The 27,637-nt window shown below is 39.5% G+C and overlaps 1 protein-coding gene across 2 annotated transcripts in view; it reads right to left on the bottom strand.

Annotated features, from left to right (window-relative positions):
• Positions 1 to 27,637, bottom strand: part of wdr36 (WD repeat domain 36) — a 96,012-nt gene that overhangs the window by 39,989 nt on the left and 28,386 nt on the right. For both annotated transcript variants that reach the window (XM_060844414.1, XM_060844422.1), the window contains exons 9-12: positions 25,830 to 25,950; positions 15,212 to 15,277; positions 6,252 to 6,335; positions 5,168 to 5,322 (exon numbers count right to left, since the gene is read on the bottom strand). In XM_060844414.1, the coding sequence (XP_060700397.1) occupies positions 5,168 to 5,322; positions 6,252 to 6,335; positions 15,212 to 15,277; positions 25,830 to 25,950 (426 nt within the window). The remainder of the gene's footprint in view (positions 1 to 5,167; positions 5,323 to 6,251; positions 6,336 to 15,211; positions 15,278 to 25,829; positions 25,951 to 27,637) is intronic.

The following is a 27,637-nucleotide window of genomic DNA, read 5'->3' as shown; positions in this document are numbered from 1 at the left end:
TTCCATTCACCTCAACAAACTGACTCCTTCATATAAAACGAATCAATCTCCACCTGAAATATATTCAAATGACCTTGCTTCTGAGGCAGAGATTTCCAAAGTCACAAATCATCAGAAACATTTTTTTGACCTTGATCCTAAAATGTCAACCCTTAATTTTAAAAGGGTGTCCTTATTTCTAGACTCACGGAAAAAAAAAAGGAGAATCCTCAAAAGACTCTAATTTTACAAATTAAGGCAATCCAAAAGGTTTCACAATGCTTCTGAAATGTATACTCTTTGAAGTTGGAAGTCTTTGCTTCTTTCCTTCACAGGAGGGCATTTTCCTTGCTGAAACAAGCAACTTTTACTTTGCAGCATCCTTAATCTCTAAAACAGGCAATTTATTTCTTGTAGTATCTTGAATCATTGGGACATTGGTTGTCCCTTCTCAATGCAATCTTTTATAGAATTGTACACACCATATCTTCAATCCGTGTTAGCAGATGTTTGTTCTCAATCAGCCTGTAGATGTGTGCTGACTCTTTACTTCAACTTGTTGATTTGCTTGACATTCTCATTTGCCCTCAACAATTGCATTATTGGTGAAACCAACATGTTACCTTCCCTGCTTCTACAACTTGAGATTTACTACTTACTGAGCATGACCTCAGTCACTGTTATTGAGGACTCTTGCCAGAAATAAAAGTCAATAAAATATTCTGCTTTAAACTGTCTCTGTCATGTCACATAAGCACATAACATCAGACTAGAATCTATCATAACTATTCACCAAGACGTGTTGCACTTTGAATGACATTAATTAAATGAAGTCATATCAGTTTAACTCAACTGGGATAGATGACCCACTGACCATCTTATTGCTTCTGCACCCTTGCAAACCTTGCTGATTCTTGTAGATTGAACACTCTTCAGTGTTATAGCCATAAAAAACATTTCTGCCAAACTAGTATAGTCACATGTTCCCACTTTGTTGATAGCATTGATCAAATTACTAACAATATAGCTAATCTCAATTACTTCTACTTCAGTTTGGGTTCCATCACACGTTTAGGGAGTCCTATGAGATTTTCTACTGGTTGTCATTAAACCAGCTGGTTGTCAACCATCTGTTTCTTTAGCTAGTTTTACTCTTTCTTTTTGAAGTTGATTGAGATCACAAATGCATTTCTACTCGTGAGAATCTTGAGTATGATGCATGTACAAGTTTTCTACTATCTGGCATCCCTCATATTGGACAGCTGCTTGGGATATATCTCTAATCTTAAGTACTAAGCCTCATAGATCACAAAGTTGCATTGCTGTCAGTTGTAGACGGTTTTCCTAATCATGGCTCACAATCTGACAACAGTGATGATCCTCCCAGTGTCCAACTTAAGATTTGTAAGATTGCCAACAATATAAATATCAACTTATCAAATTTAAGGGCAGGATCACCTAATTCTACAAGACCATTTTAGGTATTCTTTCTATTGTAGAACGTTTTGACTTACGAGTCTCTTTGTGCAGATACTATTTCTTGCTTTTCTAAGACTGTACCTCATTTCAGCATTTTTTAAAAAAGTGACGGACTGTTGAAAAATGGCATTCATTTTTAATAGCTAGAAACTGGTTGCATTGTAGAGGTTTTTTTGTTTCACAGTGCTAACAGGAACTTCCAGCATCAGGTGCCTCCTACCCACCATACTGGTTTCTCAGCATGCCTTTAATGATTTTCCACCTTGAAAAATGAATAGATTCTGCTGATTTCCAGTGCCAAGGTTGATCTTCTCCTTTAAGGATTGATTTGTGCTCCTTTCAGACTTTGCATCACTCACCACCTGAACAGTTCTCTCTCGAGCCACAACTTCTTTGGATTGTAAAATTTCTCTTATTTCTTTTATTTTTTTTAGCATGATTCCTGCTGCTCAACACAGTTTAACTAAATGCTTTAATGAAGGATCATTATTTTTGCCTGTTATCTTTGCAAACATCTAGCTTTTTTCTTCCATTAGATCTGCGTGTTTAGTCCTCTTAGCTTTCAGTGCCACATGAATTTTGGCTTTGTGACATAAATTCTGCTGCCTACAATTTTCCTTGCTGTAGTCATGCCTTAATTTTTCCATCATTTTATCTAAGATACAAGTACTTTACAGTACTTTTTTTAGAAAGCAATACTGTGGCTACCAGGATTTCGGGTCTCCTCACCGAGATTCCATTGACCTTCCCGATGGAAGAGGGTGCAAGAGAGTATAACGGGGATGGGAAGGGTCTTTGATTATGTTGGCTGCTTTCCTGAGTGCAGATGGAGTCAATGGATTGAAGACTGGTTTGCATGATGGACTGGGCTACGTTCACATCTGTAATTTCTTGGTCACATGAATGAAGGTGCACAGTATTTTTTTAAAATGGTGACAGGATGCAAAGTGTTGGTGTCCAATGGGAACTAGATATTTTGGTTCAAAAGACACAAAGGCAGCATGCAGGCGGCAGCAAGCAATTCAGAAGACAAATGGAATGAGTGAGGACCGAGTATAAAAGAAGGATTGTTTCAATTATATAAAACATGATGAGACCACAGATGGAGTGTGCAGTTCTGATCCTTTGCCCAGTGAAGGATAAACTTGCCAAACAGGGAGTGCAGCAGAGGCTTACCAGTTTTGATTCCTGTGATAGTGGGACTGTCCCATGAGATTAAGGAACTTCGGTTTGTTTTTTCTGAAGTTTAAAAATATGAGTGATCTCATAAAAACTTACAAAATTTGTAAAGGGATAGACAGGAGTAGCTATCAGGATAGCTATGATCTTGCAAAGTGGCTTTGATATGCTTTATTTGTCACAGATTATGTGAAGAACTTCAGTGACAAGCAATTGGTGAGCAGATGAAGAAAAACTTTATTAATAAAATATGCCTTTTTTTCAGCAGTACTCCGTATATTTAATCGTACAACTCTAATTCAGGGCCAGTGGGACCTGGATGTTCACGTACATGGATCTTTGAAAGTGACAGGACATACTGAAAGCAATTAGCAAAGCATATGGGATCTTGGGATTCATAAGTTACCATAGTTACAGAGGACTACTCTCTCATAAGAGAGACATGACTAGTGATGAGTTTAACGTGAAGGTCACCTCGTCTCAGGAGGGGGACAAGGTCAAAAAGATGAGACCTTCTTGGTGATCTCAGCCAGTATGGAATTGAACCCATGCTATTGGTGTCACACTGCAACATAAAGCAGCCATTCAGCTAACTGAGCTAACCCAAGCCCAGCTTGGGCTTCATAAACAGAGGTAGAGAGTACAAAAGCAGGGATGCTACACTGAATCATTACAAATCTCTAGTTAGCTCATAATGAGGATATTGATTTAAGTTTTGGTTATTACACTTTAAGAAGGATGTGATGATCCATGAGAGGACGCAGGTAAGGTCTACCAGTATGATTCCAGACCGAAGGTGCTTGCAGTTCTTGGAACAAAGAAAATGGAAGGAAATCTCTCAGAGATACAAAGATTATGATATGAATTTTAGAGAAGATAAAACAAAATATTGTTCCCATCGATTAATGGCACAGGACGAGGAGACGCAGATTTAACAGCTAAGGTAAAGGATACAGAGAAAATGAAGAAAATTTTTATGATACAAATGATAATAATTTGGAATGTTCTGTCTACAGCTTCGTGGGAGATGTTATGTCAGTTAATGTGGTCATGAGGAAACTCAATGGACATGAGAGCTACAGGATAGAGGGGTGAATGAAAAGTACTGATTTGCTCAAGAACTGTCATGGAATCGATGGGTGGGATGGTCTCCCTTCTGTATGGTTATGGTGATTATACAATTCTTGACTTTTTTTTCAGTGTATTACTGATCCTCTCCTTTAATATTACCACATTAATTTAGTATTTAAGTCTTTTAGTTGCTTGGCTTACTTCATTAAAATTACAGGCTACCAGATTATATAAATGAAGTGCCTATTTTAGACGGTAAAGTACTCAAAAATAACGGGAGCTGTAAAGTTCTGCAATGATGTAATTCGGTGAGAGGACATTGCCAAATTATATATACTTACATCACCTCAATGATACATCATTAATAGCCAAAGAACTCTGATAATTGCACTGTTGTAACAATAGCAAATTGATATTTTTTATTTCATATAATGACACTTTTAATCCTTAATATATAATCCTCAAATTTGTTTAAAAGGAGTAAAATAGTAAGAGCTTGCATTTATATAGCACCTTCCTTCAGAATATGCCAAAATGCTTCACAGTCAAATTGCTTTCAATACATGATCAATACAATGTAAGGAGATACAGCATGCAATCTGCCAACAAAAGGAAATGAGATAAATGATGAATTAAAATATTTTAATTTGTGTTGGCCATCAAGGGTATCAAGTTTGAACGCACAACTTTCTAAATTGAGGAGGGAAGTGCACTACCAGAGTGAGGTACTACTGAAACCTAACATCTAAAATTTGCTCACACATTGAAAGTACATATTTGCACTTATTGAACATTCAAGCTGTGAACATTTTCACTTTATTTTTCAGCTGACCATATAACAGAGAGAGCAAAGGGGTTTCTAAGGCCTACTTCACCATTCAGTCACATTTTGGTTACAGATCTGAACATCTCCACAAGAATGTAGATCCGGCACAATCTTTGGTGATACCAGCAGGTAGGTTACCTGGAACACCAGTTAATGCTCACAAACCCACATGGTGCCCATTAGTCTATCATGGATTGATGGAGCACAGAAGGCCAGTCAGTCTATTTGGTTATGTGTCAAGTCTTTAAAATAGCAAAGCAATTCAATTCCTGGCTGTTTTACATTCTGAAAGTGAGCGTTCTTGCTGTGACATTTCATGAGTCAGCTAAATGTTGGTTCTGGTCAATTGTTGTGATGTTCAACTGCTACAGACCATAGTCCAGTAAAATTAAATGCATCCAAGTGCATGAAAGAAAAAGGGGAAAAGTGTGCAGTCAAACGTATTTTTGCCTCAATCATTGAGATCTCTTCAGTTTAGGGCTAGACAGCTGAAGCCTATTTTGCAGAGGAGAAATGCTTCGTCAGTAAGTTCTGACCGCTTTTGTCTATATTTTCCACAGATAAACACACAGAAACAATGATGCTGTGACTTTGTAAGCTAATAAGCTGTTCAAACAGAGCAAATGTACATACCATGGCGTATACATCCAGCATACGATCTTTATGAAATGACCTGGGGTCAAATTTGTGTGCTCCCATTGAGGCTTTCTGATAATTCCATGTTGTGCTGATTAAATACCCTTGATGGCAGGCAACAATTCCATCCCAATAACTCTGGCGTGCTGTTTCTATCATAACAAATCAAAAGTAGATTCATCATCAATGCGACAGAAACATTCACAGCAACGCTACACTGACATAATTTAGAATATAAATCAATAGTTAAGTTTAAAGAAATGTTACATCATTCAAATAAATTAAATTATGGCAAAAATGCAGGAGATTGGCACCAGGTAATAGAACCAGTGCAGGCATAATTGTCCGATTGAATTATAAAATTGTTACTGTGCAGAAGAAATCCAGAGTCTGCATGGCTTTATTAAGGGGAAATCATACCAGTTCACTATAATCCTTTAACAAGCAAGATGGAAAAAGGGGAAACATTGAATATATTCGGATTTCAGAAGGTACTACATGTTACCACAACTATTAGGTTACTTAATAAGAGCACATGGTCTTGGAGGTAGTATATTATCATTATAATAATCATTGATGGAGAATTGGCTAATGAATAGAAGGCAGAGAGTTTACATAAGTGGGCATTTTCAGGATAGCAACCTGTAACCAATGGAGTGCCACAGAGATCAGTGTTGGTGCCACAATTATTTACCTTATGTATGAATGCCTTGGATGAGGAAAGTGAATGGACTATCGCCAAGTTTTCACATGACACAGAAAGGTGGGAAGGAAAGTGCTGAGGAATGTTTAAAAAGCTGGCTAAATGAGTGGGCAAAACTTGACAGATGGAATTTAATATGGGAAATTGTGAATTTATGCATTTTGACATGAAAAGTAGACGAGCTGAATCAGCAAGGAAATCAGGGGTAATTGGGGAAATGCATGCAAATGGATTTTAGGGTCATCAAATCAGTCATCCTCTTATTAAAATGGCAGAGGGAACTTGATGGGCTGAATGGCTTATTTCTGTTCCTACACTGCATAGTCTATGATCTAATTCTAAGTAGAAAAGTAGAATTGGTGGAGATAATACCATTACCTGAAGCAAATGTAGTAATAGGAGACAGCTTCCTGGTATCATATCTCAACCCTTTCTTTTTGGACTTCTTTTTATTGCTTGAACCTTGAAACAAAATATTTTACACCTGATTATGGAAACATCACTTTTGTACATATTTCTAAAGAAAGGAGTATGATTTTAAGTATTATATTTAACAAATTAAATAAACACATGTATTTGTTATTCTATTGTAATAAGCCATTCTTCCTCCCGTTATTTAACCTATTATGTTTTCTGTGCCATTCCCTGGTCAATGAGAGAGTTGTTGACCTCTTTGAAGGTCTTTGTTAACATCCATAAGAAAATATAGGATTAGAAAGCTGTACAGTCCATCCTGAAGGCACCATCTAGCTGTTTAACTAGTTAAAGGATATTTGCATCCAGTAAAAATCCATTCCATTAATTGACTGAGAGGTAGCTTTTCAATATTCCAAATTTCCCTTTTGCCAGGTAATCTTTCTGCCCTCTTGCTCTAATCACAATTCAGCCTGAAAAGTTTTCTTCAACGCATATAGCTCTCTATCCTGCGTGGTTTGTAACCTTAACGTGGTGGAGAGCTCACAACCAATCTAGAAACCTTCATACACCCAACACAATTTCAGTAGAGTGGGATCAAATAAAGTCTACTATAACAGATACTGGTGCTCAGACTTAAAATCAAAAAGTGGTGGAGAAACGCAGCAGGTTCTGGTAACATCCGTGAAGACAGAGAGCACGAGAGCAAGAATATGTTAACATTTCCAGTCCTACATAACTCTCCTTCATTACTGAGAGGCTTTAAAATAGTGGTTTACTGCAGTGAGTTCTGAATGGTACAATTAGGGATGCACTAGAGACATCCACTAGCAATACTTCTACTGCATTCTCCCGATTCAATAGAAAACTGCTGAATGTCATATCCTTCTTGAAGCATTCAGGCAAAATTCCTGCAAAACTCAACTATAATGGACAGAATATCCTGTCCCAAAGACTAAAATAAATCTCCTCTCCCAGGTCCTGTTCGCTCAAGGCTCAAATAACAGACGTACCAGAGAAGCACTCCAAAGGCAATCCAAATTTCTCCCTGAAGCATAGCATCACTAACATTAATAAAGACAGTCAATTGCCTTAATTATACACCATTGGCCATTCATCATGTTGTCAAAACTATATCAATTTTGAAACCCTTATCAAACCCTGCCTGTTATCATGCAGTAAGCAAAACAACTTCAGTAAAATAAAAATTCCAGAAATAAGGGTGTATCAGTTTACCTTTTATAAGGACCACAAAGCCAACTTTGAAAAGTTTTCTTTAGCTGGTTTCCAAAATATCAGTTCATAGGCAAAGAAATTTGAATTTTCAGAACTTACAAGTACTAGCAGGACATGCACACATGACCTACTCAACAGTCCTTTGCCTCAAAGGAACTCAACAAATTCATTCAGATTCTGACTTCAATCATGTGAACTTAAACAAGCAATTGGAAAATGTCCATTCCTCACTGGAGTCATACAAACTTGTGAACTGCTAGCTACGCTTTTTGGTTTCAGTATTGGTAGAAATACAGTCTTTTCTTTAAATTTTACCTTTTAGGGTCTGAAATGTGTTTACGATGTAGCAATAGATGTTTCTTGTAGTGTGCGTGTGAAATAAAATTACTAACGTTTGTCTGCATTCACAAAAGATTACTGCTGATGACTTTGACCATATACTAACTGTGGTTCAGGAACACATATCATCCTAATTAAAAAGCTATACTACACCATTTACAGAGAAGAGGGAAGGGAATTATTTCAATATAACTCTTTGCTTTCCTGTACCACAAAGATGATCCAACCTTCCAAACACGGAGCTTACCATTAAACAGACCTGTGACTGTTTTCTATCTTGAAGAGTCAAACTTTTTTTCAATACCAGTTACCAGAACTCTGACCAAAGGATAATATAGATTGAATGCACATTCCTCTAATATCTATTTTATTGGGGTTTTGGATACATAACTAAGCATATTTGATCTACCATTTCAGCTTTCCAGTGACTGAAGACCTTGAGTGCAATCTGCTAGAACTCTTGACCGTTTCATTCAAGATGCCATGAATATTGCTATGCAATGATGCAAGTCCCATTTAATATTGTTGCCCACTAACATTGGTCAGTTAATGAGGCCTGTGTGCCCATTCAGCAATATTGAAAATAGAAGGAGGAGCAGGCCATTCAGCTGAGCCTTCTCCACTATTCAATATGATCATGGCTGTTCCTGCTTTCTTCTCATACCCTTTGATCAATTAGCCCCAAGACTAAATCCATTTCCTTCTTGAAAACATTCAATGTTTCGCTGAACAATTTTTTGTGGCACAGAAATCTACAAGTTCACTATTCTTTGGGTGAAGAAATTTTGCATCACGAGACTCATTTTAAAGTTGCTTCTCATCTGTCTGACCTAGGGTCACATGATTTAAGTGCATCATTGTGGAATGACCCCTGTGCTCCCTAACTCACCTTCTTGCTCTATGAAATCACTCAATCATCAATTTCCTCTCCTGAACAAGAGATCCAACTAAAGTCCATACCTAATCCAAAGTTGGAGGTTTGGGGTAATGAAAGTGCAGGCCCTGATGGTGTACAACTGTCAATGCTTTAATTAATATTTTTAAATGCTCCAATTAGCTGCTTCCTTGTCTGGAACCTTTGTTCTGAGCAAGGGCTCTAGAGATGAGTGATGGCAAGCAAGAGGAGCAGCGCTACTGCCCATGGTTTACAACAAAGAGCCTTTACTAATCAAGCTTAAGACAGCCAACTTGAGCTGCCACTTTTCGTGCCCCACTTTATTTTCTTGAAAGTTGATACTAAAGTTCATTCGAGAGCAGAGGTAAATAGACTGTCGGTAAGTAATCCATCACTTTCCGCATTGGCTTAACTACAGCATAATAGACAAAACAAATAATAAATTCGGTTGGGTCAGCAGGACCAAGTTCTTGAGAATAGTTTGAAACATAGCTCGAACTTTGAAAGCTGCTCACCCTTCCTTTTTACTGTTCTGCTCCAGGAGAGTCACTCATAACAAGAGTTCAGGAGAAGAAATAGGCAGGTGAGTACATATTTTAAAATTTTCCATTACAACCTTAGCACTTTTGCACAAATGGAACCAGCAGCAAACAGTTGGTTAGAGAATCCAGAGGTTCAGCATGAAGGAGGACAGTCAGAAAACAGGATTTGCGATGAGCTGTCGGTTTGGGAAGAGAGCAGGACGTACCATAAGTAGAAAGTGGTCATATTTCTTTTTTAAAAAATTAAATTTGATTTATTCATTTTTTACAGCCTTTACATTTTTGATCTGTTATGATTTCATCAGCATTTAGACATTCTTCCAAATCAGGTACTACTTTTCAGTTCATGCATCATAAGCTACAAGAGCATTAAGTTTCACATCTATACTTTTTAATATTCATTCACGGAATGTGGACACCACTAGTTAGGCCAGCAGTTATTGTCTCATCTTAAATTACCCAAGATAAACTGCCATCTTGAACCACTGTAATCCATATGGTGTAGTTATACACACACTGTTGTTCAGAATAGAATTACAGAAGTTTGATTCAGCAATAATGAAGCAACAGCACTGGTTCCAAGTCAGCTTGGTTTAGAAAGGAAGTTGCAGCTTAGTGGTGCTTCAATAAAACCGCTGTCCGGTCCTTTGAAATCTACTGTTGAAGAAGCTATACTGAATTACTATAGCTGATGGTACAAATTGGTGCCACTGTGCAATGGCGATAAATGGGGTGAATGTTGAAGATGGCAGTGAGTGCTAATTGAATGGGCTGCTTTGTCCAGGATGGCATTAACATTCTAGTTTTGTTGCAGCAGCACTCCTCCAGACAAGAGGAAAACATTTCATCATATTACTGAATTCAGTCCAATAAATAGTGGATAGACGTTGGGAAGTCAGGTGACGAATTCCAGCCTCTGACCTTCTTTCAGCCACAGGATTTATATATATCTCAAATCAGTTCAATTTCTTGTCAATGGTAACTTCCAGGAATGTTGATAACGGGATTCAACAATGGTCATGCCCTAATGTCACAGGGAGATGTTTAGATTCTCTCTCTTGTTGGAGACAGTTATTGCTTGGAACTTGTGTGGTGCAATTGTCCGAACCTAGATAGTACCTACGTCATTGAAGAGATCTATTGCCCATTTGCACAGTGTCCGAGGAATTACAAACGGAGTATTGTCAAACAGCAGCAAGTTTCCAAGTTCTGACTGTATTCTGGAAGAAAAGCCATTGATAAAACATCTGGAAATTGTTGGATTGAGCGTACTGCTCGTGTTTTTTGCACGATAATGTCCTGAGTCTGAGATGACTGACCTCCATCAACAACCACAAGCATCTTTCTTTGTGCTAGGTATCAATCCTACTGGTGACAATGTTCACCTGACTTCAGTGTAAGTTCCAGTTTTTCTGAGGATCCTCAATACCATTTCCATTATCTTGATGTTGTGGGATGTCATCCTCACCTCTTGCGTTCAGCTCTTTCGTCCATGTTTGGACCAGGTATTAAGTGACCATGACAAACTGAACTAACATATGTGTGCAGTTTATTGCTGAGCAAGAGCCGACTCTCAGCATTATTGGTTTCCCCTTCCATCATTTTGCTGACAATCTGGAGTCAACAGGCTGAAAATTGACTGGGTTGGATTTATCCTGCATTTTTGTGCAGCACAAAAATCGACAATTTGCCACATTGCTGGTAGAATCTAGTTTTGTGGTTATCCCGGAACATTTTAGCTAAGAGCCTAGCTAATTCTGAAGCATACATCCTCAATCCCAATGCCCGAATCCTTTCAAGGCTTAAAAACTTTGTAGTATCAGTGCATCAGCGTTTCTTGGTATTACACCGAACGAATGTTTGAATTAGCTTTACCTGCGATGGTGGGCATGTCTGGAGGAGGCACATCCCTTAGAATATCATATTCAGTCTCACCTTTTGCACTGATGTTCTGGGTTACCCTATCATGGAAGGAGAAAGTGAGGACTGCAGATGCTGGAGATCAGAGCTGAAAATGCGTTGCTGGAAAAGATTTCTAGGAAACTGGAGAAACTGATGAACCTAGATTTCTCCAGTTTCCTCATTTCCCCTCCCCCCACCTCGTCTCAGTCAAATCCCTCGAACTCAGCACCGCCTTCCTAACCTGCAATCTTCTTCCTGACCTCTCCGCTCCCACCCCCACTCTGGCCTATCACCCTCACCTTGACCTCCTTCCACCTATCGCATTTCCAACGCCCTCCCCCAAGTCCCTCCTCCCTAGCTTTTATCTTAGTTTGCTGGACACACTTTCCTCATTCCTGAAGAAGGGCTCATGCCCGAAACGTCGACTCTCCTGCTCCTTGGATGTTGCCTGACATGCTGCGCTTTTCCAGCGACACATTTTCTACCCTATCATGGAAAGTAATCTCACATTTCAGTGGACATCAAGTCCCACTGTACAAGGAGTATTCAAATTATGTTCATTTAGACTCAGTGATACAACATTATCCAATCTGAACATTTCTTAGAAGTTTAAACTTGTTCCAAAATTGTAACAGGGCAGTGCAGCTGAAATTATGTTATCTTTTCCAGCAATGAGTAACTTTTAACAAAAGGCTGGAGAGAGAGAGAGAGAGCGAGAGCAAGAGCGAGAGAACAGAGAGACTGTGATTCGTTTTTAAAGACTGTCTTCAGTGCCTCAGTCATCATACCAGTTTTCATTGATTCTTTAACAAATTTGTTAAGGTACAGCTATCTTACTGAAACACAGACAAATTTCAAATTAAATCACCCATTTCAAAGAGCCTCATGATTTCTCGTTTAATTTTAGGAACAGGAATTTCATTACACTCTTCATTTGCACTGTCCTTAGTAACACTTGTCCAGAAATATGTTCTAGTTAAGTTACTCTTGCTCTTCCAAATAAGCCAGCCACTGTAATTGTTTAAACAGTCTTATACTGTCTCACATGCTTTTCCCATGTGCCTCTATATGCTACAACATTGTGTAAATAACTTACATAAGTTACAAACACGAGTTATAACTTGATTCATATTCTGGAGTGCTCTTTAATCCACAAGGCATCATGCAACATTGGTATGCCATTTGCTGTGAATAAGCAAATTTTTTTTAGTCCTTGATGTTAACAGACTTTCCAATACCCCTTCAGTACATTCATCTCACATAGGAATGAGGCACTGCCAACCCTATCAGTATAGTCTTCCAATCGGGGAACTGGTTCAAATCAGTCTTCATGACTGCATTTATCTTTCCATAATCTATACAAAATCTAGTTGATTCATCCAGTTTGGGAACTAACATTACTGGTGAACTCCAGCTGCTTCGATTAGGTTCAGTCAAGTAATATTCCAGCAGGTGTTGTGTCTGTTTTCACCTGAACTTGTATTTCTGGGTTCAACAGATAAAGGTGTGCTGTTTTACTGCTCCTGCCTCGCCTATGTCCACATCATGACTAGCTCATGTAGCACAAGGGGAGGCAATGGCAATTGGCATCATCATGACATTACTCATTCAAAGACCCAGGTAATATTCCAGAGACCTGGTTTCAAATCTCACCACGGAATTTGAATTTAATAAAAATTGGAATTAAGAGTCTAATAATGACCACAAACTTTTGTCAATTGATTAGATTAGATTCCCTACAGTGTGGAAACAGGCCCTTCAGCCCAACAAATCCACAATGACCCAGCGAAGAGTAACCCACCCAGACTCATTTCCCTCTGACCTAACACTATGGGCAATTTAGCATGGCTAAATTCACCTGACCTGCACATCTTTGGACTGTGGGTGGAAACCGGAGCACCCGGAGGAAATCCACGCAGACATGGGGAGAATGTGCAAACTCCATGCAGTCACCCGAAACTGGAATCGAACCTGGGACCCTTGTGCTGTGAGGCAACAGTACTAACCACTGAGCCACTGTGCCACCAATTGTTGGAAAAAACCCAATCTGATCAACTAACATCCTTTAGGGAAGGAAACTGCTATCCTTATCTAGTCTAGCCTACATTTGACTCCAAACGTACACTGATTGGACCGAAGGATCTATTTCCGTTTCTATGACTTTAGCAGTAAATTTTGCATAGAACTTTGCCAAACAAACACGCTGTGTTTACCTCAACACATTTTAGGGATGTTCCCAGGTACTTGATGCATTAGGGTACACCAAATGTGGCACCAAGGCACACAGGAAAGGTTCTCTCTGGTGGTCAAAATGATTTGTAATAAAGCGCTTTATTGAGAAGAAACAGCTGGAGAAATTTAGAATGGAAATTCCAGCATTTGAAGTATACAACCCTGGATTTATTTGAGTTTTGTTTGTATCTGCCTTTTAAACTGAACTCTATGTCACAATCCACTTGGCAAAAGTTTGCACCAATAGTCAAGCTCCACTATTCCTGGGATTGCCACAGAAGTTTAAGATTTAGTCTGATTAATCAAAGTTTCCAATTTACCTGTGCAATGAAATCAGACTTACTAGAAACACTGAGGTGGTTCTGTACTTAACAAGATAAAAAATTTATTCCAAATAAATCAATACTAACTACAGGAAAAACAAACTATAATTATTTACACAGTACTCTTTGAAAGTATACTCTCTTTTAAAACCACTTATGGAATATTGAAAAGAAATTAGGAAACGATTTCAATAGCACCAATCCAAGAAATTTAATGAAATGCTCCTTTTGTTTCAGTCTGTTCTGATATTCTTTCTGGATTCTTTCAGTTCCTTTCAAGAGGCTCAGGGCTACTGGTACACTGATTACAAAGCTTCTTAGTTATAGGTTAAAAACAACAATTTATAGCAACTACCAGGAGAAAATAACTGGCTTTCTTCAGCCTTTGGTTACTTTTGCTGCATGAAGAAAGAGAGACTGACCCTGCTTCTTCTAGTCCAGAGACCCTCTTCCTCTGTACTATTCCCACACCAGCCATTTGATTACTCAGGAACCAAGTAAAGAGTGGTCATCAAGCTAATTGCTTCTGGCACCCACAATTGATCAAAACTGCACAAATCAATCAGTAATCTGTTGCTACATGAATCTTAATCTGTGCACACCCTGCTACTGAGCTATCTTATCTCTCCTCCCAACAACCACCTGAAAAAAGCAGCAATGTAAACAAAACTCTCAAATAAATTTATTTTTTAAACAACATGCATTCCTTCCGGAGCCCTAGTACACACAAAAAAAAAGAAACATTTTAAAATGCAGTCTTTACAGAGAGGATATTTAAAAGAATGGCATTATATTTTTTCCTCTCCTTTGCAGATAGAATCTGAATGTCACACCTTATCATCACAACTGAAAAGTAAACTTTATATTTTCCCAAAGAGGAAATATTATTTCCTCACCCTATCAAGATCCCTCAGGATCATCTGTGTTTCAAATTGTCCCAGAGAATCAAGCATGCCTCGACTGTTCAACCTTTTCCTCCTAAGACAACCCACCCTTCCAAGTAGCAGAAAATCTTCTCTGTACTGCTTTAAATGCATTTACATTGTTCCTTAAATAATGAAACTAATACCATACACAGTACCCCAGATGTTATCTCACCCATGCCCTCTATTGCAGGTCTATAATCTTCCCACTTTTGTGTTCAAAACCCCTCACGAAAACTATAATATTCTCAGAGCTTTCCTGGTTACTTGCCACACCTAAATATCAACTTTTTGTAATTCATGCATGAAGACCCAAGATTTATCTGCGTCTCATCTCTGGAACCTCTCACCATTTAGGGATAATGTGACTTTTTTTAGCAATAGAATTTCAGAAAAATATTTTGAATGCTTTAAAAATAGAAATACTTTTGTTACTATTTAAATTAATTGACTGCACATTTCAGAAGATATATTTCAATTATATTGAGAAAAGACAACTAATACACTTATCGTATTTTTCACCCAAACTTACCGTGTCCCAAACTCTTATTAAAACGTTCGTGAATAGTGGAAAATGACTGCAAAGTTCCATCATGCCCTGTATTAATAGAAACAAGTATGAAGAAATGAATGAAGTCTTCATAATACACATGAATTTTTTTAAAAATGGAAAAAGTACAAAAGTATAGCTATGCAGCATGTTTGAATTATACACGTCGCAGACACGAAAATTGGTAAGGTGGCAAATTGTGAAAAGAATTGCCATAATTTACTGGAAAATATCATGAATAGATGGTTGGGCACTGCAGTGGCAAATGAAATTGAACCCAGAAAAGTGAGAGGTAATGTGCATGGAGAAGGCCAGCAAGGCATGGGATTATACTCTGAATGGTAGAAACTTGGAAAGTGAACATTAGAGGGGCATTGCACATCCACAAATCCCTGAAGGTCGAAACAGGTAGATAGAGTGGGTAAGAGATATTTGGGATACTTGTCTTTATTAGTCAAGGTATAGAATACAAGAGCAGAAAGTTATGCTATAGTTATATAAAGTGCTAGTCAGGCCATAACTAGAGTACTGTGTGTAGTTCTGGCCATTGTATTATAGGAAGAAGGTTGTTTTAAATAGGGTGCAGAGGAGATGCATTAGACACCTAGGCTGGAGGGTCTGAGCTAGGAGGAAATTTTTTTTAAAGGATTGGGGTTGTTTTACTTGAGGCAGAGAAGTTTGACAGGGTACCTTATAGAAGTACCTGATAAGATTATGAGGGGCATAGAGAGGAAGGCACTTTTTTCCCCCATTAGAAGAGTGGATAATAATCAGGAACTTCTCCAGTCCCTGGACTTGAAATATTAACTCTGATTTCTGACCACAGATGCTGCCAAACCTACTGAGCTTTTCCAACAATTTCTGCTTTTATTTTTGTTTGTGGTTATGACCCCAGAGCTACTTTGATTCATCTTTCTACATCACTTGGGGGAGGAAGTCAGACTCCAAAGTTGTTTCAAGTTGTGCAGAAAGTAAGGTAAACAATCATAGAATTGCTACAGTGCAGATAGAGGCAATTTGATCAATTAAATCTGCATCGACTCGCCAAATCACATCTCATCCAGACCCACTCCTTCACCCGCTTCCCATAACCCACCCAGGCTAATGTACCTAACCTGCACATTCATGGACTGGGGGAGAAAACCAGAACACCTGGCAGAAACCCATGCTGACACAGGGAGAGTATGCAAACCCCATACAGTCACCAAAGGCTGAAACCGAACCCGGGTGCCTAGTACTGTGCCACCCACACTTGAGTTTCACATTGAGCTTTAGTCACTCCTGGCAAACAGATTTACAATCTTTTGGCTGGATTGGTGGACTCAATATAGTAGGGACTAAGTTCTGGTCTACTCAGCATTCAGTTGTGTCAAGGAAAGACCCATGTTTAAATCATGGGTGTTGCCAGGTTTATAATCAGTCTCATGGACACATGTATCGCCATCAAAGACAGGCACCTCAGTACCTCACTCTACCACAAGACCACTGATAACCTCACGATGCTGCACCTCGAGCTTCCATTCTATACATATTAAAATTTCCACACACACACACACAGACACAATCTGTTCAGATGAAGGTGCTGAAGGATGCCCTCATAAGAGCAGGATACGGTGCTCAACTCAGTGATTGCCAGTTCCGATATGCAACAGCAAGAAATTGTAATAACCTCCTCAGGTGTCAGACATGTGATACGCCTGATATGGTACTCTTTATTGTCTAGTACTTCCCAGGAATGGAGAAACTTCGCCATGTTCTTCATGGCCTGCAATACATTATCGATGAGGATGAGCACCTAGTCCAGACATTCCCCACCCCTCCACTTCTCACTTTTAAGCAAGCAAAACTTAGTAAGACCATTGTTCACAGCAAACTACCCATCCTTCAGGCCAACATCAACCACAAAACCATCCATTCCTGTCATGAAAACCACTGCAAGACATGTCAATGTTGATATTGGTACCACCATTGCACACTGGGACATCACCCACCATGTGTGCAGTAGGTACTCATGTGACTTGGCCAATGTTGTCTATCTCATACACTGCAGACAAGGATGCCCAAGCATGGCATAGCAGCGAAACCAAGCAGATGCAATGATAACGAATGAATGGATGATGCACAGCAATCGTCAGACACTAATGTTCCCTCCAAGTCGGGGAACGCTCCAGCAGTCAGGGACATTTGGCCTCGGATCTTCAGATGACCGTCCTCCAAGGTGAACTGTGGCTGACGCAACAATACAGAGTTGCCAAGCAGAGGCTGATAGCCAAGTTTGGTACACTCTATCAAGCACGCACACACACACACACATCTATGGGGTGAATACCATTTTGTTCAAAAAGCACACAGTATGTAGGCAGTCAGTCCATGTGACACACACACACACAAATCTATGGGGTGAATTTGCATTTGCAGATACATTCTATTTTGTTGAAAAAGCACACAAATCTGTAGGCAGTCAGTCCATGTAACAGTTTATCAATTCCTACTTTGGAAATAGAACCAGTCTGACTCAAGGTTGGGATACAGACAGACTCTAATGTCACACCTTTAATGCATTGCCTGGGCTGCGATGTCACTTTTTAAAAAATAAAACCTTAAATTATCTTGGGAACGTGACTTGAAAGAAGTTCTGGGATTGAAACCTGCAACCCCATTCTAAGTGATTAAATACTTAGCAGCAATCCAGGTTTCTACACTACATTGCATCAGTTGTATGACATTTGATTTTTCAAATAAATTCAATGCCTTATGACCCTGCTCCACTGGCTACCTGACAAAGGAGCAGCGCTCCAAAAGCTTGTACCTCCAAATAAACCTGTTGGACTATAACCTGGTATTGTGTGCTTTTAACTTTGTCCACCGCAGACCAACACCAGCATCTCCACATTATTTCAAGTCTGCGTCCAATACATTTGCATCAAATCACTGGAAACACTAAGGCCACTCAATGTAGTTAGTGCTGTAATATAGGATGAAAGTCCAAGTAATAAAAACACCTTGCTAGATTATACACAAGTACAGCCAAGCACATAAGTACAGCAATACTTCTATTTTTCAGAATGACTGGTTTCAACTCCCTACCCACTTTCTCATGGCTAGTTAGAGAGAGGGCCAACAAATATATATCCTATTAAGAAATATATTACAAAAGTTCTCTTCATACTGTGGTCAGTGGTGAGGGAACGAAAAAGAGGGAAATACTTACTTGATCTCATCCTTACCAATCTGCTAGCTGCAGACAGTATCGGGTAAGAGTGAGCACTGCAGTCTTTGTAGAGATGAAGTCACATTGAAAATATCCTCCATCAAGTTATGCAGCACTATCTCCGTACTAAACAAGACATACATTCAATAGATGTAACAAGTCAAGACTGGGCATCCATGAGGCACTGTGGGCCAGCAACAGCAACAGAATTCTACTCCAGTATAATCTGCAGCCTGGCATATCCTACGTTTAATCAAACCAGGGAGAATACAGGAGGGCATGTCAGAGCACCACCAGGCATACCTAAAAATGAGGTGTTAACCTGAAGAAGTTACCACACAAGACAATTACATGCCAAACATCATAAGCAGCAAGTGATAGAGCCAAGCAAACCCAAAATCACTGGATCAGATCAAAGCTCTGTAGTTCTGCCACATCTAGTCATGAAGATTTTGCAGGTTTCTTTCGCCAGAAGTGCCGAGTGAATAATCCATCTCTGCTTTTTCCAGTGGTCCCCAACATCACAGATGCCAGTCTTCAGATAATTCTATTCACTCCACATAAATGAAGAAACATTTGGAGGCACTGGATACTGCAAAGGCTTTGGGGCCAGACAACAGTCCAGCAAAAGTACTGAAGACTTGTGTTCCAGAACTTTCTGCTCCCACCGCCAAGCTCTTCTAGTACAGTTACAACACTGACATCTACATGACAATGTAGAAAATTGCCCAGTACTGCTAGGTCAAAATCCTGGAATTCCCTCCCAAAGAACATTGTGGGTCAACCTATAGCACATGGACTGCAATGATTCAAAAAAGCAGCTCACCACTACTTTCTCAAGAATAACTAGAGATAACAAAAAAATGCTGGCAGCCAGTGATGCCTCTGTGCCACAAATGAATTAAAAAATATAAAACTGTAATGAAGCAGCTCAGTAACCTAAGTACTTAAATAAATTCAACGCACTATACAAATGAAGATCTGTGTTTTTGGAGTACCACGTAAAAATGTTATTATTTATGTGATTAAGTAGGTTTCAGCCAAGTTTTTCACAGCTCCTAGAAATTGAAGATTCTCGTAAGTACTGCATCCTCTCCCACCCCACACCCCTCTTTTCCTACCGTATTACAAAGCAACTCTAAGAAAACCTAAAAATTAGGTGCTAACCTGGTGAAGCTACCAAACAGGACTAATTGCATGCCGAAATGCATAAGCAGCAAGTGATAGGCTGAACAAAGATATTCCACATTCTGGATTAGTGGTGCTGGAAGAGCACAGCAGTTCAGGCAGCATCCAAGGAGCACTAAAATCGACGTTTCGGGCAAAAGCCCTTCATCAGGAATACAGGCAGAGAGGCTGAAGGGTGGAGAGAGAAGTGAAAAGAGGGTGAGGGTGGGAAGAAAGTAGCATAGAGTAGCTTCAGGGAAGAGGAAATAGATCAGATCTAAACATTGCAGTCCTACCATATCCAGCCATGAATAGTGGTGAACAATTAAATAACTCTGAGTAACAGATGTACAGCATGGAAACAGACCCTTCGGTCCAACCCGTCCATGCCGACCAGATATCCCAACCCAATCTAGTCCCACCTGCCAGCACCCGGCCTATATCCCTCCAAACACTTCCTATTCATAAACCCATCCAAATGTCTCTTAAATATTGCAATTTTACCAACTCCACCACATCCTCTGGCAGCTCATTCCATACACATACCACTCACTGTGGGAAAAAGTTATCCCTTAGGTCTCTTTAATATCTTTCCCCTCTCACCCTAAACTTATGCCCTCTAGTTCTGGACTCCCCGACCCCAGGGAAATGACTTTGTCTATTTACCCTATCCATGCCCCTCATAATTTTGTAAACCTCTATAAAGGTCACCCCACAGCTTCTGACATTCCGGGCAAAACAGCCCCAGCCTGTTCAGCCTCTCCCTATAGTTCAAATCCTCCAACCCTGGCAACATCCTTGTAAATCTTTTCTGAATCCTTTCAAGTTTCACAACATCTTTCCAATAGGAAGGAGACCAGAATTGCATGCAATATTCCAACAGTGGCCGAACCAATATCCTGTACAGCCGCAACATGACCTCCCAACTCCTGTACTCAATACTCTAACCAATAAAAGAAAGCATACCTAATGCCTTCTTCACAATGCTATCTTCCTGCCACTCCACTTTCAAGGAGCTATGAACCTGCACTCCAAGGTCTCTTTGTTCCGCAACACTCCCTAGGACCTTACCATTAAGGATAAGTCCTGCTAAGATTTGCTTTCCCAAAATGCAGCACCTCACATTTATCTGAATTAAATTCCATCTGCCACTTCTCAGCCAATTGGCCCATCTGGTCCAGATCCTGTTGATTCTGAGGTAACCCTCTTCGCTGTCCACTACACCTTCAATTGTGTCGTCACCTGCAAACTTACTAACAGTACCCCTTATGCTCGCATCCAAATCATTTACGTAAATGACAAAACGTGGAGGACCCAGCACCGATTCTTGTGGCACTCCACTGGTCACAGGCCTCCAGTCTGAAAAAACAACCCTCCACCACCACCCTCTGTCTTCTACCTTTGAGCCAGTTCTGCATCCAAATGGCTAGTTCACCCTGTATTCCGTGAGATCTATCCTTGCTAATCAGTCTCCTATGGGGAACCTTGTCGAATGCCTCACTGAAGTCCATATAGATCACATCTACCACTCTGCCCTCATCAACCCTCTTTGTTACTTCTCCAAAAAAACTCAAGTTTGTGAGTTATGATTTCCCACGCACAAAGCCATGCTAACTATCCCTAAATCAGTCCTTGCCTTTCCAAATACATGTACATCCTGTCCCTCAGGATTCCCCTCCAACAGCTTGCCCACCACTGACGTTCAGCTCACTGGTCTATTGTTCCTTGGCTTGTCCTTACCACCCTTCTTAAAAAGTGGCACCACGTTAGCCAACCGCCAGTCTTCGAGCACCTCACCTGTGACTATCGATGATACAACCATCTCAGCAAGAGGCCCAATAATCACCTCTCTAGCTTCCCAGAGTTCTCGGGTACACCTGATCAGGTCCTAGGGATTTATCCACCTTTACGCGTTTCAAGACATCCAGCATTTCCTCCTCTGTAATATGGACATTTTGCAATATGTCACCATCTATTTCACTACATTCTATATCTTCCATATCCTTTTCCAAAGTAAATACTGATGCAAAATACTCGTTTAGTATCTCCCCCATTTTCTGTGGCTCCATACAAAGGCCGCCTTGCTGATCTTTGAGGGGCTCTATTCTCTCCCCAGTTATCCTTTTGTCCTTAGTGTATTTGTAAAAACTCTTGGATTCTCCTTAATTCTGTTTGCCAAAGCTATCTCATGTCACCTTTTTGCCCTTCTGATTTCCCTCTTCAGTATACTCCTACTGCCTTTATACTCTAAGGGTTCACTCAATCTATCCTGTCTGTACCTGACATATGCATCTTTCTTTTTCTTAACCAAACCCTCAATTTCTTTAGTCATCTAGCATTCCTTATACCTACCAACCTTTCCTTTCACCCTAACAGGAATATACTTTCTCTGGATTCTCATTATCTCATTTCTGAAGGCTTCCCATTTTTCAGCTGTCCCTTTACCTGCAAATATCTGCCCCCAGTCAGCTTTTGGAGGAGGTGAAGAAGGTGGCTCCACAAAAATACCCCCATCCACAATAATGGAAGAAATCAGCACATTGGTGCAAAAGATAAAGGATGAAGCTTCCACAGCAATCTTCAGCCAGAAGTGCCAAATAGATGATCCATCTTTGAGTCCTCTAGAGGTCTCTAGTATCACAAATACCAGTCTTCAGCCAATTTGATTTACTCCATCTAATATCAGGAAGCGCTGAATACTCAAAAAGTCAGAGTGTCCTGGCAACATTCCTGCAACAATACCGAAGACTTGACTTCCAGAATTTGCCACATCCCTAGCCAAACTGTTCTGGTACAGCTAAAACACTGGCATATTCCCAACAATGTGGAAAATTGTCCTTTCAAAACACAGCTGAAGAGAATTTTTGGAACTGTCTTCTTTGAAAGGCAGTGGAAGCAGAATCATCAAATTTTTTAAGGCGGGAATGTATAGATTTTTAATGTGCATGGGGATGAAAGACTATGACAAGTAAACAGAAACACAGACACAAAACTGGGCAGGATGGAGATTGTTGAGGAGGATATAAAGCAGTTTCAGAGTGCTTCAGAAACATTCAATGAGTGGTCAAATACATGGGGGATTCAGTATGACGAACATAAGTGTGAAGCTGCCACTTTGGTCAGAAAAACAGAATGGTAAAGTATGATTTAATTAGTGATAGATTGGGAAGTATTGATGTACAAAGAAATCTGGATGTTTGTGTGCACTAAAAGTAAGCATTCTAGTACAGCTTGCTGTTCGGAAAGCATAACACGTTCACTATCATTACAAAAGGATTGAAATACAGGAGCATGGAAGTCTTATTGCAGCTATACAGGTCTTTGGTGAGACCACACCTTGGGAAGGGTCTGCGGTTTTGGTCTTCTGACCCAAGAAAACATATACTTGCCATACAAGGATTGCAGCAAAGAGTCATCAAACTGATTCCTGGGATTGAAGGTTTGTGATAGGAGGAGAGATGGAGATAACTGGCCTGTCTTCACTGCAGTTGAGAAACATATAAAACTGGCAGAACTGGACAGACTAAATGCAGAAATGATCTTTTTTCACAAACTAAAAACAAAATACTGCAGATGCAGGAAATCTGAAATAAACATTTCTGTATTCATGACGTTTCTCGTAGCTGGAGGAGTTCCAAACCAAGAGGTCACTGTCTCAGGATATGCCGTAGGTCGTTTCTAGCCTGACGTGGAGGGAACTCCCTTCACTTAGCGGATAGTAAATCTGTGGAACTCTTTACTGCAGAAGACTGTGGAGGCCAAGTCTTTGAACATATTTAAGAAATACATAGGTCTTGATCAAAGTATTAGAACATATTGTCAACAGTGCTGTTAAATGGCACTTTCTCATCAATGCCAATAGTCAACTTAGATTATGCCACAACCATTCAGTTTCAGACCTCAATGCAAACTTTGTTAAAGCATGAAAAAAGAACTCAGTGTTACCAAACTGGTACCTGAACATGCATGGCACCAACGAGTCCTCGTGAAAGTGAAGTCAACATGAATTAGGGAAGGAGTGAACATTTGCCACTGTCTGGAGTCACTAGCACAAAGATAGATTGTTGGCAGCTCCAATTATCTCAGCTCCAGGACTGAAGGGGGCACCATTTATTTAAGATTGCAATGTTATAATCAATTTTCAACTCCTCAGAAAATGGAGCAGTCTGTGTCCACATATGTAAGACCGAGACAGCATTTGGGTTTCGGCTGATAAATAGCAAGTAGCATTCACATCACTCAAGTGGTGTGACAACGACCACTTCCAACTCCCCTGACAGTGAAGAGCATGCTGAATCCATCAGCTAACTTGGGCTTCACTACTGGTGAAACATTTAACTGGTCCAGCCACATTAATACCATAACTACAAGAACAGCACAATGTATTCTGTAGGGAATCACACACTGAGTGATTCTCAAAAAATCACCATTGACAAGTATGATGGTATGCTCCTCAACCCAGATGATTGGCACCTCCTCCAACACCAATAAAATATGTCCTCCCCAATGCTCTCACCATGCTGCAGAATGTATATCTCCATGACATTGTGCATGAATTCAAAGTTTCTTCAACAACACTTCTAAACCTTTAGTTTATTTTGCCTAAAAGAATATGGGCAGCAGGAGCATGTGAATACAACTGCAAGCTCTTCTCGAAATCACACCATTTTGATTTGGAATTAATCACTATTCCCTCACTGCCAATGGATCAAAAATATATGGACTGTGGCAGTTCAAGGTAATAATTCACCATCCCTTTCACAAATATAATTCTGGCAATAAACACCGGCCTTACCAACAACGTCCATATCCTATAAAAAGTGACAAAAGAAAAATCACCAACACCAAAAATTAAAAGAATCAGAAGATTGCAAAGATAAAACAAAAGGACAGTAGATGCCGAAAATCTGAAATAAAAATAGAAATTGATGAAGAAACTCAGCATATCTGACAGCTTCTGAAGCAGGGTCACTGGACTTGAAATGTTAACTCTGCTTTCTTTCCACTGTTGCTGCCAGAACTGTTGAGTTTCTCCAGCAATTTCTGTTTTTGTTTTGCTAAGGTTAAGAAAAATGCTTTTACGGAGGATTGTTGAGGACATGATCTATGTGACCATAAATATTAAATCCCATACAATTGCAATTAGTCAAGTGCTTTTGTAGACTGCAAACTTTGAAATTGCTGTGGTTTTGATGCTCAAGTATCTTTTACATCAACGAAACACTCTCATGTACAATGATGACTACAGAAGGCAGGCTATTATAAGCAAATAGGATGCAAGACTTAGTGCTCAATTATCAACTCAAATCATCTAGGAGAGTAAGACTAGAGTACAACATTTTTCACTGTTTAGTTTCTACATACAGTTCAGGACTGAAATGCTCCGACTCATTTAGACTTTTTTTCAGAACATTTATTTGAGAGACTTCTGGAGAAAAAAAATTCAGAAGAGCTAAATCAGGGGCAAAGAAATCTCCTCTACTCACACTGAAAATACATTTTTAAGAAAGGCAATCACATCTTGTTCAACACAGATTTGGAGGAATCTTAAAATCAAAATGTGTAAATATTGCAGATATTTCGAAGCAGTGAGAGAAACACACAGTACTACATTTTTAATTTGTTAGAGTATGGTGATAGCAAGCTGTTCAGAATCTTTGCATATACATTTGACTGACTACAGACAGCACAGTAAACTGTTAGTTGGTTAATGCTCATTTGAATATTGTTGTCCACATATTTGGAAAAGAATACATTGGCAAAAACTTGCCGAATAGCCAATGGCATGGAGATGAAATCTTTTATAATAAATTTGCAACATTGATAACATGGATGTATGCAGAATGATAGGTAACAAACATTAATTTAACAGCAGCAAAAATAGAAATTGTTGGAAAAATCCAGGAAATCTGGCAGTATCTGTGGAGAGAAAGCAAAATTAATGCTTTGAGTTCAGTGACCCATCTCCAGAACTCTGCTTTCTCTCTGCAGACGCTGCCACACCTGAGTTTCTCCAGCAATTTGTGTTTTTGTTTCAGATTTTCAGCATCCGGTTTAACAGCATTTGCTTTCACAGCATTATCAGCAGTTTCATTTTTATTACATTTCAGTGATGTTTAATCTGAACAAACCAAGGAACCTATCTACAAAGTGGAGATTTATTACTATACAATCAAATAACTAAAGACAAAGCAATAAAATGCAAGAAATATCTGTTCTTACCAGAGCTAAGAATATTTTGTCCATCAGATCCATGATATTTTATTTTAGTTAGAGAGGCACTGTGACCAATACGGCAACGTAAAAGGCGACCTCCACCTTCCGGAGCATCAAAAATCCATACCTGGCCATGAAATGGAATACATTTATAGTCATTTCGAAACAGATGGAGGATGAGTAAGAAAATTAACATTCATGATTCATTTGGTTTAGTTTTAATTAAAACAAACCCATTGATTTATCTAATATATTATTCTGCTTAACTGTAACCAACATTGGATTTAGTACTTTAATATCATATAACTGCTTAGCCTCACTTGACAAAGAAGAGTTACAGGATTAGTGCCGAGACCCCTGTTCAGCTTATTTTTATTCCACGATTGTGACAACATGCAAACCTAAGGATCAAATAAGGTGAGGTAACACCCGACCAGCTCATTAACCCCTGATCAGGTAACAAAGGATGTAGGGAGGGATGATTACGACTGTGCTCTGCACTGGCTTTATTTCAGTTGGTTTTAGAAGAAAGGAAACTAAATTTAAGTCTATTATAATTAACTTTGGAACAATTTGTATTTAACTTTGTAACTTTACCATCCTTTAGACTTCTATGTCTCAAGACTGTGTCATTACTGAATGTATAAGAATATGTCATTACTTCACCGTTTTTACATGTTGTACTTTAAGTACTTATGGTCACTTATTATCATTCTGGAATTTTTCCACTGTCTCATGCTAAGATACATTCTTTTTTACTCTGTAACAACATTTTTTTTTAAACTCTAAGATTTGTACCTAAGTAGACCCTGTTCAAAAGGGCTACAACATACTGCAGAACTCCCAACCTGCGAAGAGAAAAAAACCCATCCTGACAAAGTCTTTGCCAAGAACGGATATCCCCACAACTTCATCCACTGATACCTAGCAGACAAACGACGCCATGAGGACATACCAAGACCCAACACATGAGCCATGCTACTTTATATAAAAACATCTCGGAATTAACAGCCAGACTTCTCCAACCACTCAGATTTATGACAGCCCGTAAACTTACAGCCACGCTCAGACAACAGCTTCCCACAGCAAAAGACCCTATACCTATCACATGCAACCCTAATGTAATTTATAAGATTCCATGCAAAGACCACATAAAACACTATTTAGGGACAACAGGCAGACAATAAGCAATCTGCATCCGCAAACACCAACTAGCCACTAAAAGCCATGACCATCTGACCCTAGTAGCCAAACACACAGATAACAAGGACCACAAATTCAACTGGGACTACACAACGATCATAGGTCAAATTAAACACAGGACAGCCGGAGAATTTCTAGAAGCATGGCACATCAACAGACTTCATCAACAAACACATAGACCTAAACCCAAAATACTGGCCACTACAACTACCGGAACCAACAAACAGAAGCAGCAGGAAGGGAACCAAATAAATTATAGAAAACACAGTACAGTAGCGCTTCACAGGATGCTCCAAAGCACTGAAGATGTCACCTAGACAGGCGACGAAACATCTGCAAATCACGTCCCCAGCTCGGCAAACATACTCACAACTACAGCAACCGTCATCAGAGCTATAAATCTTTATGTAAACCTTGAGCAGTAGCTACAAGAGCAGGTCAGAGACTAGGAATTGTCACAAAGCTGGTCCTTTTTTCAAGGATACTGTGTCCTTGATATTTTTCCAGAGAGCTCGTAAAACAGTCCAGGCTGAATCGGCTGGGTTGGTACAGAGGTAGAAAGGGTATTGGGAGGCCTTTTTGTTTATACATAAACAGATCCCATAATTACA

Source organism: Hemiscyllium ocellatum, chromosome 2 (genome assembly GCF_020745735.1).
Source record: "Hemiscyllium ocellatum isolate sHemOce1 chromosome 2, sHemOce1.pat.X.cur, whole genome shotgun sequence".
Taxonomy (NCBI): Eukaryota; Metazoa; Chordata; class Chondrichthyes; order Orectolobiformes; family Hemiscylliidae; genus Hemiscyllium; species Hemiscyllium ocellatum.
The sequence above is the reverse complement of the archived record's forward strand: the minus strand, read 5'-3'. Positions and strand labels throughout refer to the sequence as shown.